The sequence below is a fragment of the Molothrus aeneus genome, chromosome 4 (genome assembly GCF_037042795.1).
Source record: "Molothrus aeneus isolate 106 chromosome 4, BPBGC_Maene_1.0, whole genome shotgun sequence".
Lineage (NCBI taxonomy): Eukaryota > Metazoa > Chordata > Aves > Passeriformes > Icteridae > Molothrus > Molothrus aeneus.
The window spans coordinates 64,754,457-64,768,372 of record NC_089649.1 but is presented as its reverse complement, the minus strand read 5'-3'; the positions used below and the strand labels follow the sequence as shown (position 1 = coordinate 64,768,372).

General features: G+C 37.8%; 1 protein-coding gene across 1 annotated transcript in view; it reads left to right on the top strand.

Annotated features, from left to right (window-relative positions):
• The window catches only part of CFAP99 (cilia and flagella associated protein 99), a 52,790-nt gene extending 40,830 nt beyond the window's left edge, over window positions 1-11,960 (top strand). The window contains exons 12-16 of the mRNA XM_066549221.1: window positions 910-1,051; window positions 1,841-1,992; window positions 4,120-4,325; window positions 10,876-11,035; window positions 11,652-11,960. Of these exons, the coding sequence (XP_066405318.1) occupies window positions 910-1,051; window positions 1,841-1,992; window positions 4,120-4,325; window positions 10,876-11,035; window positions 11,652-11,819 (828 nt within the window). The 3' untranslated portion in view covers window positions 11,820-11,960. The remainder of the gene's footprint in view (window positions 1-909; window positions 1,052-1,840; window positions 1,993-4,119; window positions 4,326-10,875; window positions 11,036-11,651) is intronic.
• The last annotated feature ends 1,956 nt before the right edge of the window (window positions 11,961-13,916 follow it).

The window sequence follows — 13,916 nt, the reverse complement described above, 5'->3', positions numbered from 1 at the left end:
TTCATAAAGACCATGCTATAAAAGGCAAATTTGCTTAATGAGTTCCTTTTCTGTCCTATAATACCTTTCAATCTTTTTTGGCATTGAGTCTTCATGTTTGTTTAGAAAGACTATAGCAAGAACTTAAAGTGAACCCACGTGTACAACTGAACATAGTATAATTGCTCATACTCATTCCAAAAGTATTGCAATTGTTATATTCACTTCCACTTCAGAGCATATGTGGGATTTTTTTAGCAGAAATGTCCCAAAATGAATAGATTTGGAGATGTGCAAATAAGACTTGCTCTAACCCAACCAATTCCACATAGCTCCCTTTGCTTATCAATAAGCAGAGCATGTCATCCACATGCAGATCTCCAGACATTCTCCAATGTTCAGCTGTCATGCTGACCTGCTTCCTTCTTTTAAAACTTTGGTCTTCCATCTAAAACAAGAAGAGCAGCAAGGTATCTAACCTGAGAAAATCAATTTTCCTGCTCCTTCTTCCTTTCCTCTGACAAAGAAAGGAACATGGTAACCAAAAGTGGACTTGACACTACAGATCTGTGACTTGGGCCCAAGAAGTTCCTGCAGGCACACAATGAGCAGTATATTAGATTAAGCACACTTCTTGCTATCTCACAACCAGATCCAGAAATTACTCCTTCTGTCTGCTCTTGGAAACATGTAGGAAGGAATTATGGAAAGCAGCAGTACAAATGTCATGCAGGGCAATTATGTGTAAATAAAACACAGAGAGGAGAGCTTAAATCTGGGACTCTTTCTTGTCCCCAGCCATTCTCTTTTACTACTTTTGTGGATGATGTAATAGTTTGGATCCAATTGTCCTTACCCTGTTTCAGTGATTTGAGGCACTCAGATCACCACATATCAGGAGTTGTGTTCACCTGTTTGTTTGTGATTTAGAAAGCAGAGCTGATGCACCTGTATGCAGAGAAACGTCTACAGGAACAGAAAGAAATGAAAGAGCTGGTGGAACAGGTCATGGAAGGACACAAGAATGTAAAGCAAGTAAAAGCAAAGATCCAGGAACACAAACAACAGATAGGTATATATATTGCCAGAAAAAATGAGACCTGATGCTAAATATCCCCAAGCTACTTCATCTTTCTTTTAGTGGGCCAATTACAATTTTTACAGGAGAGAAAGTGAAATTGAGGGAAAGACCCAGGCTATACATTCCCATGAATGTATGAATGTGAGTTCAGGAATCAGCTGGCAATGGGCAGATCAGAAATTCTAAGCTACTGTCATGGGAATTACTCTTACTTTAAACAGGAGAAATACATCACTAATGTTCTGCAACCAGTCAGTTTCCCTTCCAGCTAAAACCAGCACATATAAATAACTCTACTTTTTTGTCAAATGCAGACTTCTCTGCTTGTGTATCTCCATACTTGTATTCATAAGGATTGAGGCAGGCAAAGAGTGTTAGTCACTCCAAAATGGACTAGCAGAGCCTACCAGCCTTTGCAATTCAGTCATTTCTAGAATACACATAGCTTGGAAGACTATTAATATTTTCTATTTTATAATATCCTTTTATTAAGTAATAAAACAGTAGGTACAAATGAGAGCAGAAATTACAAAGCAGTAATTCAAAGTGTCTGTGTATGTATATAGTACATTTATGTGCTGAATGGAAGGATAGATGGTGGAGGTGGGAAGTACTCATTTGTTTCTTTAATGATTCCTCCCACCAATACCAGACTGTTCCCTCAAGTACCTTTAGATCAGTATTATTATCATTATTCATTAAAGCATTTGAATTTTCCTCCAGATGGACTACTTGTTAAAACAGGCAAACAGCTAACTGAGATTAATTCTTATCTTTCAGTTCAGCAAGTTTGTGAAGAAAGTGGAGAACTCCTCCGGCAAGCTTTAGAAGAACAGGAGGAGAAGAACAGGAAAAGATATGAACTCATTCAACAAATACGAGCTCTTGAGTCTACACCTAGCATCAGACACAAGTTTGTTGATTTAACAGAGGTAAGCTCAAAAGGAGAAACTACTGTTTTTACATAAATGTGTGCTGTATGTATTTCACACATCCAGAGGGATTGTGTACTGCAGATATAGCACAGTCTGGATGGATGAAGTACAAAGTGACCTCATACATGTTGTATTTTGTCATATTGCATGATAAAAGTTAGATGAAATGGAACATTGAAAAAGTCTATAAAATGAAAATTTTATCAAGAAGAATATTCTGATGGCAAGTGAAATCTTAGTCCTCTTGAAATTTCTTTGGATTTTGCCAATGGGATCTGGGTTTCTCAATATCTTACAAGAGTCTGGACAGCGATTACAAGATGTTCTGTGCATCTTCACAAATGCAAAGATTTGTCAGTCAGGGTAAGAACTGAATCAACACCAAGTTTGGACTCATGTATACTTAGTTATATTGCAGTGGTGATGGCCATGGTAATTAGAAAGATTGATTTCCTTTGCTTTCAAAACTGTCAGCATTCAGGTATATGAAAGAGATTGTCAAGAGAACCCAAACCTTCTGAGCTGTTACAATTCTGTGTAAATGACTTGTGTGTGTAAGTCTATAATTTATAATAACTGTATTAACTGTATCTCAAACTTCTTCGAATTGCTGTTGATGCACAATTCATATGCCTGGGATTGGGCTCTGCAATGGCCGGACTTAGGCAGCATCCAGGAATCTCTTATTTGTTAACTTGATCAGAAGCAGAGTAGCAGATTGGACATTAGGAATACATTTTTTACAATGAGTGTGATGAACCACAGGTTGCCCAGAGAAGTTGTGGATGCCCCCTCCCTGGAAGTGTTCAAGGTTGGGCTAGATGGGGCTTGAAGCAGCCTGGTTAGGAGGATGTTCCTGGCCATGGCAGGATATTTGGACTGATCTTTAAGGTCCCTTCCAACTCAAATTGTTCTGTGATTCTGTATCACAGCTTCACTGTTCCATCAAACTGACTTTTACAGTAGCACTCTAGTGAATTGGCACAGTTTCGGTGATAGCTTGCCCTGGTTTTCTTTCTACAAAAGGCTTTTTCAGGCTTAGTGCAATTAAGTATTTGTCCATAAAATTCCCATTCATTCTCCTAATTTTTAAAGTACCAGTTCTTCTGTTCGTGGTACTTTAGTTGCTTGAATACCAGAAGTATCTACTGCATAGAGTGTAGAACTTTTCTTATTTTAGGAACTACCTCAGTGGCTTCACTGAGCATTTTTGAAATACAGACACTCAAAACATTCAGCTTCTACCACTCTATGCCTCAAGCAAATTCTCTTTCCTAGACATGTTTGATGTCTGCTTGTCATGCTCAAACACTACCACTGAGATAGATAGGTAGATAGATATAGAGATATAGATATATATACCCTGTTGCAAAACATTTCCCTTTCACTTCCTGTGAATACAACTCTATGGTCATTTCAAGTTTAATGCTGGACTTGAAAGGAAAAGTATGTATAAGAGCAAGGGGCTAAAACTGAAAGCCTTCACAAAGCTGTTTGGAAATGATCCATCTTTGTTTGTAAACTAAAATGCAGAAATCTCACTTTAGATCTCAGCATCTCATTATCACTCACATTACAAAATGGCTATTAAAAAGCCTTCACTAAATATTCAGGTTCAAATATTTTAAATTTGGATATTAGGATCTGAATTTTCTGGGTATGAAGCATTGTTTAGTCCTAATAATTTCAGATAAAAATAGTAGATAACATTACAGATCAAATGCATACTTTGGAAATAGATAAATACAAAAAATGCATATTTTTAGTGTAAAGTCTGTTCTGGTTTCACACAATAAAAAAAATTGTTTTACACATTTTAAAAATTCAGAAGTCTAATTAAAACTAAAAGTCAAGTAGATTTTTTTTTGAGAGCAAATATATTGTATCTATGATTAATCTTCTATATATTTCTCAATGGTTTTTCTTTAAATATTTTATGAAAGATATGCTCTAGATTTTAAAACCAATTTTTAAATACCAGTTAGTTTAGGACCACCCCTATATTTCTGGAAATCAGAATATATTCAGTGTGAATTGGAACACAGTCAAAATCTTCTGGTTTATTCATTTACTCTCCCCTTGGTATTTACAGTGTTATTTAAACCTATATTTTGTGTTCTCTAGACTGGTGGCCATGGTTTATTTGCTGAAATGTCAGTAGTGGAACTACGTGAACGCCTCGCCCTACTCAAGGAAGCACAGAAGGCAGCAGAGGAAGAGAAGAGAGATCAGATAATCCATGAAAAACAAGCTAAGGAACAACTTATTCTAGACAAACTGGACCAGATTTCCCAATTCAGAGCAGAACTTGGACGAGCAGCTGCTTTCAAGTCAGTATAAAACAGCATGTGACATTTAAGACATTGCAACTTTGTTAATATTTTGCCAGCCCTTGAGGAGAAGAACAAGTATAGAGCAAAATACAGGCCTTCTGTACTTTTGTCAAGGATTACACTGGGCCCAGGATTTCCTTTTAATTCTTGAAAATAATTTTCATCAGATTTAACAAATCTTTTTCATCATTTATGGTTGAAGACATTCCATAGGCTAGTGTTGACAGTATTGCCCCAGGATTCAGAGCCAATAATATAAATTTAGCAAGAAGGTTTGCCTTTCTTCTGTTCCTTTTCAGCTAATCAGAACTAATTTGATGTTATTAGAATCATCCTAGCTTGACACTTAAAGTTGTTTCTCATTCTCATCCAAACCAATATTAGAGCTGTATTTTTCTTCCTTGAATTTCATCTGTAATGTTAAAAGGAAGGTCTTATTCTAGAAGTTAAAAATATTTTAGGAAGATTTTTTGATAGCAATAATGAGCTATAAATTAAATACATTATAGCACTAGATCAAAAAGAAGTTCTGTGCTTACAGGCTGAGCAAATTCTGCATTCATGGCTAATATTTATTATTCATTATCAATTTTATTAATCGTTGTCATAAAGGTTACATAACCATCACAGATGCTTCACATATGCAGAAGAAAGGTCCCTTCCACAGGGGTTTAAAATCTAAGTTAAAGCTATTAACAAATAAAGCTGAGCAGGAAGAAAGCCTGTGTAAAAGTATACAACATGGCACACCTCTTGCTCTTACACCATTTTTACTGCATCTTAAATATTTGCCACTTTTTCCTTTCAAATTGTCTTTTATCTTTTCCCTTTTGTGTCTTTGAAAGATGAGTCCTTGTCTTGCCATATTACTTTTGCCAACTGATGTTCAGGCTGACATTCAGAAAGCATATTCTATCAGGCTACAAACACATGTTTTTAGACATGTCTTAGATTCACATTTATTGCCAAAGGTGGCTTCTCAGAGTTCAATTCATGTTAATCATTTATCATCCAATTCTACATCTCAGTTACAGAAGGCAGTATTGATGTATTCCTGTATTCACTCTTCTCAGCTGTAATTTGGTTTGTTGCTGATAGCCAGTCTCCAAAGACTGGAGTTTTACTATGTTAGTGCTTGAGAAGAGAGTTTAATGTATTTAATGAATCAATAACTGCAGCTGCAGTGGACTGACTCCACAGAGCAGTGACCTTCTTTTCTATGGCATGTATCAAGAAAAGATTTTAAGACTTAAGAACCTGAAATGGAGTTGGAGCTAGAAATATACTCTCATTGCTAAACACTCAGTATTGTGAAATCCTGTGGGGATAACTCAAGCCACTGCTTTCCACTAGAGAGGCAAACTAAGCATTAAGAACTTGTCTACTACATAAAACCTGTTTCACTGGTACCTGCTTAAAGAATCATCTGTTCTAGATGTGCAGTCTGTGAATTTTGTATAGGGCTGAGTTCCTTTAAACTAGACTCTTTGGCTTAATTCAGAACTAAAACTATTCTGATCCTGAAATAAGCTGTGCTTGAATAAGAAGATTTGATTCACTTTTTGTTCTGTCATTTGAAATGATTTTTAGAACAGACCAGCATGCCAAAGACAGTAGAATCCAAATTAAATTATACACTAAATTTCAAGCCTCTGACTCAATCAGTCAATCTGGTCAGATTCTTGATAAGTTATACAGTAATTTTAATGGAGCCTTGTCTGCTTCTAAATAAAGAAATGTAATGTTTCATTATAGATGTTAGAAGGTATTTTTGTTTCATGGTTCCTAGGCAATTTATGTATGTATACAATTTATGTATATGTTGGAAGTAATTCCTATAAGAAGGCATCATCATAGTACACTAAAAATGTCGTTCTTTGGGAGTGTATTTCATGCATTTTCATACAGAATCCAAATCTCTGGTGTTATTTTTGTTAATACAGAAATATGGCATGCTGGCCATGGCATTTACAAATGCTAGACACTTTCATGCATTTTTTATTTCTCTCAATAGAAACTATGGGCTTTGTGTATTAAACCTTATTTGCAGATCTTGAATCCTGAAATACCTCTCAAACCAGTGTCAGTGATCAATTGTTTGGGTTCTGTTCTTGATATGTGGCACAGGAGGTGTAAAAAGCTAATTTTTATGTTTACAGAATTGATTCATCATTATAGGGATAGAATAGCAAATCTTACCAGTGGTCCCCATAAAGTCAGCCTTATGCATCAATATAAAATTATGTGTTACATCCTAAATTTCATTATGTTGAAGGCTACTACTAATCAGCTAAAGTAAGGCAGCTAAACTATGCTAAACACCTGCTTTAGTGACAGCTGGAGATTAATCAGGTCCCTACCAAGCAGGTTCCTTTCAATAACATTCACAGTCATACATCAACACAAAAGAAGCACGTTGTGCAAGCATATAATGAGCTATATTAAACAAAATAGGAAATGGAACATGGAAAATTACAGAGACATTGGCCTTTAATAGACTGCAAGCTGTGGCATCTATCACAGCAGTGGCTTTGTGAGTGCTTGCAAGATGGTACATACACTGGACATCTCTTTAATTGCTAGAATTTCACACAGTTTGAAAATCAGCACTGTCATTTGAAGTGGACAAGCAATTCTGCTCTCAGCCTTCAAACTCAAGCACCAGCAGATTTGTGTGTGTTTGAATACATGCTAATGTGCTCACATGACATGGCTGTGTACTTGAGATAGAACTCCCTTTCATTCTACTGAGGGACATGTATTACTGCAATCAGTCTGATGCCCTAAGGATCACACAATAGTTCAAATCAGTTGGTCTGAGGCTCCCTCCATCCACAGTTTCTGTGGTTTGGGGGTAGAGTTGTGCTGGTCTCAAGGTCTGGGACTGCAAGCTCTCCCCCTTCACATGGTTCAGAGCTGTCAGAGGAGAGCAGCACTAATCCTCCCTGAGTTCCCTGCGTGTGAGGAAGATGTACAGACTGCCACCAAGTCAAGAGTTCCTTGGATGCCCATCTCACACTGTGGTAATGCTGTGGCACACTGGGCTCCCAGCACTGGATTACAAATGTATGTATGAGTAACACTCAAAAATGAGTGTTTGCCAAGATGGCAGAGCAATCCTTTCTCTCCCTACCACTGCCAGGGCTTAAATCCTTCCCTGACAAGGGGCATCAACCACACACATTGAGAGAAAGGTAACCCCTCTCTTGGCCTGAGCTGGGGAAGGCTGGGCATAGCGTGAAGGCAAACTAGAGCAGGAAAAGGAGGAGAAGGAGAAAAAGGAGGAGGTAATGAATTCTTCACTATCATTGAAACAAAAGGGGGAAATTTATCAGTAATGATGGATCAGAAATATGAAGATATGAAGAGAAGCTGTAAAAAAACCCCAATTTCTCAATAGTGGCCATTGAGGGGCAAGAGGAGTATCAGGAAACACTTTTTACTGTGGAGATGACCAAGCATTGGCACAGATTGTCCAGAGAGGTGGTGGAGTCTCCATCCTTGGAGGTGTTCAAAAGCCATCTGGACACAGACCGGGGCATGCAGCTCAAGTGGCTCTGCTTAAGCAGATGGGGTGGTCAAGATGACCCCCAGAGGTCCCTTCCAGACTCAGCCATTTTGTGATTCAGTGACTGAACTTTGATTATGCAACTTCAACATTTTTACTTCACATGAGGAAAACACTGTTATGAATAACAATCATTTCCCCACCTAAAATGAAGTACTTAATAAGTTAATTTTTTTGGGAGGGAGCCAGATTTTGAGTGCTTAAATCACTCACATTAGTACAAAACAGTAATCAGACTAATAGTGTAGTGTTCTTAAATGTCAAAATAGTGACTGCCTTAATAGGGAACTGTTAACAATTAGACACATTCACTTTGCTAACTGCAGTAACTTAGAATTACATGGTGTAGGACAGAAAAAGGCAAGGTACTGTGAAGTATAGACAGCCCTACTCATTGAGGCTACAAGAAACTTTTTTTTAATATTGTTATTTGCACTATAAGCAATTCTGCTTTTAAAAAAATATTTGTGTTTTTGCACAAGACTCCTTTTTGTAAGGTGACTTATAAACAAAGTCCTAGCTGTTTGATATTTTGGTGCCTAGAATGGTCAAGTGGTCATTTTTACTCAACCTTCTACAAATATTGAGTCAGTTAAAAGCTGACTACAGCTCTTACATACATCTATCTCTTTATAGTTTTGATGGAAAGCTGGAGTTTGGAGTTTGAAAATGTAAATGAAGAGCCAAATATAGATTATAGGAGGAAACTTCAGTGCAAATCTTCAAATTTCCCATTTTTTAAATAGCTGAGAATTTTCATAAATTATCACATCATTTTCTATTGATCAGGAGAGGATTTTTCTGTGTACTAGCCCATTCTGACTGGCTGTTACCTTACTTCCTTAGGAAATACATGATATGAGGTGACAGAGATTGTAAGAGGTTTTTCTATCCTGAGCCCTCAAAGCTCTCAACTGATGACAGAAAAAACAGAATTTTAAAATTTCTTTTTTCATTCCTTCCTCTCTTGGAGTTTCTGTTATGATATGGTGTGGCATCTAAAAATCTATGGGATTGGCAGCGTTTTGGAATAGTGTAGATGACTGGTACAAGACTACATTTAGAAGAGGAATGAATATTACTCTGGAAATAAGCAACTACTTACAATGTTAATATAGAAGCAGCTGCTGCTGCTTCCTGATGTTAAACCTCTTGCTGTATTTCCTTTAATTGTAGTTACAAGAATCTGGATTTGCATGTTAGGAAAGATTTTGTTGTTTATTCTCACGGACAAGATTTAATCATCAAGTATTTTCTTAAAACTCTACTGTTATATTCTCCTATATCCTTTGGAATGCAATGCCTTCATACAGTGCAAATAGAAATAAACTATGTCCTCAATTAGATTAAGTGATAGCACAGAATTTTTCGATTTACAATATAGTGTTAAAATTAATCTCAGTGTTGCAGAGTATATCACAGTCTTAAAGAGGATAAGGAAACATTATCCTAACCAGATAGCATGACACACAGAGCAGAGGGGTTCAGGGAATGTCTCAGGAAAAGTAATTGAAATGAGAAGCCAAGCTTAACTGTGTGCCTTACTTAGAGTTCACATCACATTTCAGAATGTGACACAGGTCATATTTCCCTTCACCCAGTTCCTAAGGATTTGGGGACATCTAGTCTGGAATGGCTGCACTGAAGAAAACTTGTTATCACAGAGAGTTTCCTATAAGCAGAGATAAAGCTAACAAGGCAGGCAAAAGCCATCTCTCCCAAGATGAAAGAAATATTTGGATCCTTGGATCCTTGATACAGACGCTTTTTAAAGGCAAATTGGTGGGTTTAGCATCAGAAGGTACTTCTTCATTCTTCCCCATCTGCCAAATTCTTGAGAAGTGTGTCTTATACTGAAACCACCCAAGATATAAGGAAAGAGTTCAGTTGTAAAACATTTCTTTTCAAAAGGCAACTTGTCTGTGAAACGAGTCCTGCCACTGACAGAATGAGAGCTACAGAATCAGTGGACAGTGCCCCAGTGCACTCTGCTCTGGGTCATTTGCAGTCTTTATTTGGTTTCCAATAAAAGCAATTGTCATGTTGCACCACTGCAACATAAAAAGTCATTTTATAAAACTATCATTTGCCAGCTGCTCCTAGCAGTTCTAACATGGCTATACAATTGTGTACAATCCTTGGAAGATCTAACACTTCCTTTAGCTCTGAATCTAGCCAGAGAATCATACAGCTGCTCATGACATAGTATTAACTCTACGATTTGATCTTACTAAGCTAAATTCGAGGGCAATATTGAATAAAAGAGAAAGTTGGATATTGAGTCACTCTGTAACATGGTGTAACTTAATGGAGAAGTTGTGAGTAAATTGGGCCAATTGGGTGAAAGTATGTAAAACCAGATGAAATGGAAATTCCAGGGGACAGAAAATTGGCTACAGTAGAAGGGGGGGGGGGGGAAGGAAGACTATCCAATAATGTCCTTGGTATGCCTTACTTTTAGGCTGCACATGCTGATATCAATTTATGCTCACACAGAGCAACTAACCTTAATTAATACATCACCATCCCATTGATTCTGTATCTGGGCATTGGGATTACACAGAAAAAAAAAATTTATTTGCCAAGGAGTACAGCAATTGAGATGAATACTAATGATCATATAAGGCAAACTCCATAGTTCACACAAGCAAAGAGCTGCACTATTATCCCAGGTTTTGCATATTTTTTTTTCCTAAAGAATGTCATGTCAGGCTTGAAATACTTAAGATATTGTCATCATGGCATCCTGTGGGAAAAAATTATTTGATGTGGTTTAGTAATGCTGTTCTGTAAACAACAAGAGGCAAATGTGAATACCATATGCAAGTTATGTTTATATGATTTAAATCTCTTTTGAGTCTAACTGGTTCTCAGAAGCAAGAGCAAATTCATTATTACCAAGGTAATGCGTGCTCAGATGGACTTGTTCTGTGGGATGATAATATTTTATCTTCTCATTGTTTCTTTTTGACTTTTCAGGCAAGAAGAAAAGAAAAAGTCCCAGTCTGGTGAAAGGCCCATGAAAGATGAACGCATTTTAAACCTGCAGAAGAAGATTGCAGAAAAAACAATGGAGCGTAAAAAGCAAGCAGGACTCTTGAAGATTAGCCCCCAGAAAACCAGAATCGTGTCAAGCAAGGTCTGGTTATTACATAAGGAGGAAAGATCTGCAATAGACCTGCTGTTCACAGACTTTGCTCAAGTGCCAGCACTGGCAAGGGGGCAGAGGCAGATGGTGCCATACATGCTGGCAATAACAACACCCTGCCCCCTGCCTAGGCACCGTTTCTCCAGCCGTGGCCTTGACCTCACCTTCTTTTCCCACGTTCTGCTGTCACAGAGCAGGACTCACCCATTCAACACCTGCCTTCCCACTCTTACCACCACACACTCATCCCACCAAGACAGCATCTGACCCCATCTCCACCTCTTGTCTTTCCCAGCTTCCTATCACACACATCCCATCACACCCTACTGGGATGCTCACCGCTCTCCCACCCAAGGCATGTTACAGTTTATCATTCCCATGGTTTTGGGAGAGTTGCAGCAGTGTTTAAGTCATCTTAAACTGGGCAACCCACTCTGCTTGCTTTTCTGTTCATCATGCCAAGTTTGAGGCTAACAAGTTTCCCAATCATGTGAGCAAACAAACTGTGTTGTCAGCCAGCAGGATTATCAAAGAGAAGTTTAGTGCATTTGCTAAAGTGGACCACTGTATCACTTGCAGTCTGATCATCTCTCTGTCCTTCCTGCAGGATTCTTTTCAATGGAACCATTGGAAAGAACTGGAAGAGAGTCGGGAAAGACAATTCAGAACACTTCAGCATGGCTTTATGGACAGAGAGGCAGTTCAGAAAAGGGAGCTCATTGCAGCAGCAAGAAGTGGAGCCAAAGCCTGTATACTGCGCTCTGATCTAAAATAGAATACATTTGGAACAAATTCAGGCCTGCTGGAAATATCCCAGTGTACCTATTTACTACAAGGTTGAGTTTTATTCTTATTTCACCTTTACAGTGTGATTAGAAAAATGTGGGTCTTACAGGTACAATAGAATAAAAATGTGCAGGGGGCTTGTAATATCATTTAATTTTTTATGTTCTTTTATAATGATAAAATGATTAATTATATAATGATTTTTTTCTGCTAGCATCAAAAGCTTTAAGAAATTGAAACCTAATTATCAGAGCTCCTACAGCATAATGGCAAATATCTGTGTAAGAATGTCAAGACCTGTATTTCTGGTTTGTATACTATGCCATGGTTTGCTACAGTCATTTTTCCAAAAGAATGAGGGCAAACCCCAAGGAATATTTGTTTACATTATGCATCTTTTCAGAAGGCATGGTCAGCCTAAGTTCCAAATATGTCTTCTTACATGACAGTAACTATGTAAGAGGATTGCCAGTTTCAACACTGTTTTAGAGGATGAGGGAAAAACTCTTTAGAAGGTTTAGAGGATGTGAAAGCCTCCAGAAGTCAGAGTCTGGATTCACTGACCCAGGCAGGCTGTTCCTCTATTTGGAGACATAAATTTCTTCAGTCTTAAAACAGTAAAAGGAGAACATAACATTGATCTCTTTAGGGAGCTGCTTCCAGAAAAAGTAAAAATTCTGTTACTCACCTAGAAGATAATTTGCCCTCTGACAATTTCTATACTGTATAAAACAGCTTGTAAATCACAAAACTTATCCAGGCACAAAGCCAAGGAGGATATAAATCAAAATTAAAATCTGCCCAGCATTAGGACTAAGGTATTTCTATTTTAACTCAATGCCAGTTACTAAGTGTTTAATTATGGCTATTGCAAATATTTGAATTGAAGGAGACTGTCACTGACATTAGAGTAAGGCAGCTGCTTCTAATGCTCTCACAACATTGCATTTCTCACTTTTTATTGAAGGAGGTCTAATGGAATTCTTTTATTGCCATCTAGCTGTGAAGATCACTTCCACAACCCACAAGCTGATAAAATGTGCTGTATTTTTCACTCCAAGTAAATGCTCTAGTAGTCCACAAAGGCAATGCAGGTAGGGCTCATTCTCCAGAGCAAGAGTTAAGGAACACAGGAGAGTGAAAAGAAGGAATCATAGAAGTAGAACTACATAGAAAAGGCAACTATGATACCATGTCTACTACAGTATTGTATATCTTTAAATTACATACCCTTGGTGGCAGGGAGCTTGTCTTCCTTTGTGGTTGTTCAGCATTCTTTTGCACTGCATTCCAGAGCAACAAAGCAAACTGGTGACGCTTAACACCTTGATTTTCCAGAAGCCAGCAATTAACAGCAGACACTCATGCTCTAGGATATTGCATGGCTGAACAGTTCTCAAACCTTTTCATAAGAATTTTAAAAAGAAAGCATCATTAAGTAGATATTGAGATCGTGGAAATTTCAAATCACCATCAACTGCAGGCTTCTTCCCCTGTGATTTTGGACCAAGTTTTCAAAATTCTTCTTGAATTGAAATCAAGCTGGTTCAGAATTATTTCCTTCTCCATATTTTCTTTGCTCTCAAATGAAAGGACTGAGGAATAGAAGAATCTCAATAATCCAGCTGTGGAATTTTTGCCTTCAGAGATCACAAATAGCCGTATTACTACTTTGGGATCTGATGCATAAAGTCATCTTCAGAATCAACATTTTGAGGAATGTAAAAGAATATGTTTTGAAGAAAATACAAATATATTCCTATATGGGTATTTTTGTATCAATATAGCCTATTGATTTTTCAGTGATGGCAGGCCTTGTAACAGAATAAACAGAATAACATAAAACATACCCCCTTGCTCCTGACAAATGTGTATAACTTGATGCTGAACACAGCAGATCCTCTCAAGCACCACTCTGCCCTGGCTTCTAGAGCATATTTCCTAGTATTCCTGGTACATGGAAACCTGAGGTGAGCAATGCAGAGCAATCAGAGGTCTGGTGGGACTTGTTAGCCTTGAGTTACAAAAGCAGCTGCAGTGGCGCTGGAGCCAGGTGAGCTGTGAAGGCACCCAGCTCACTGAGACT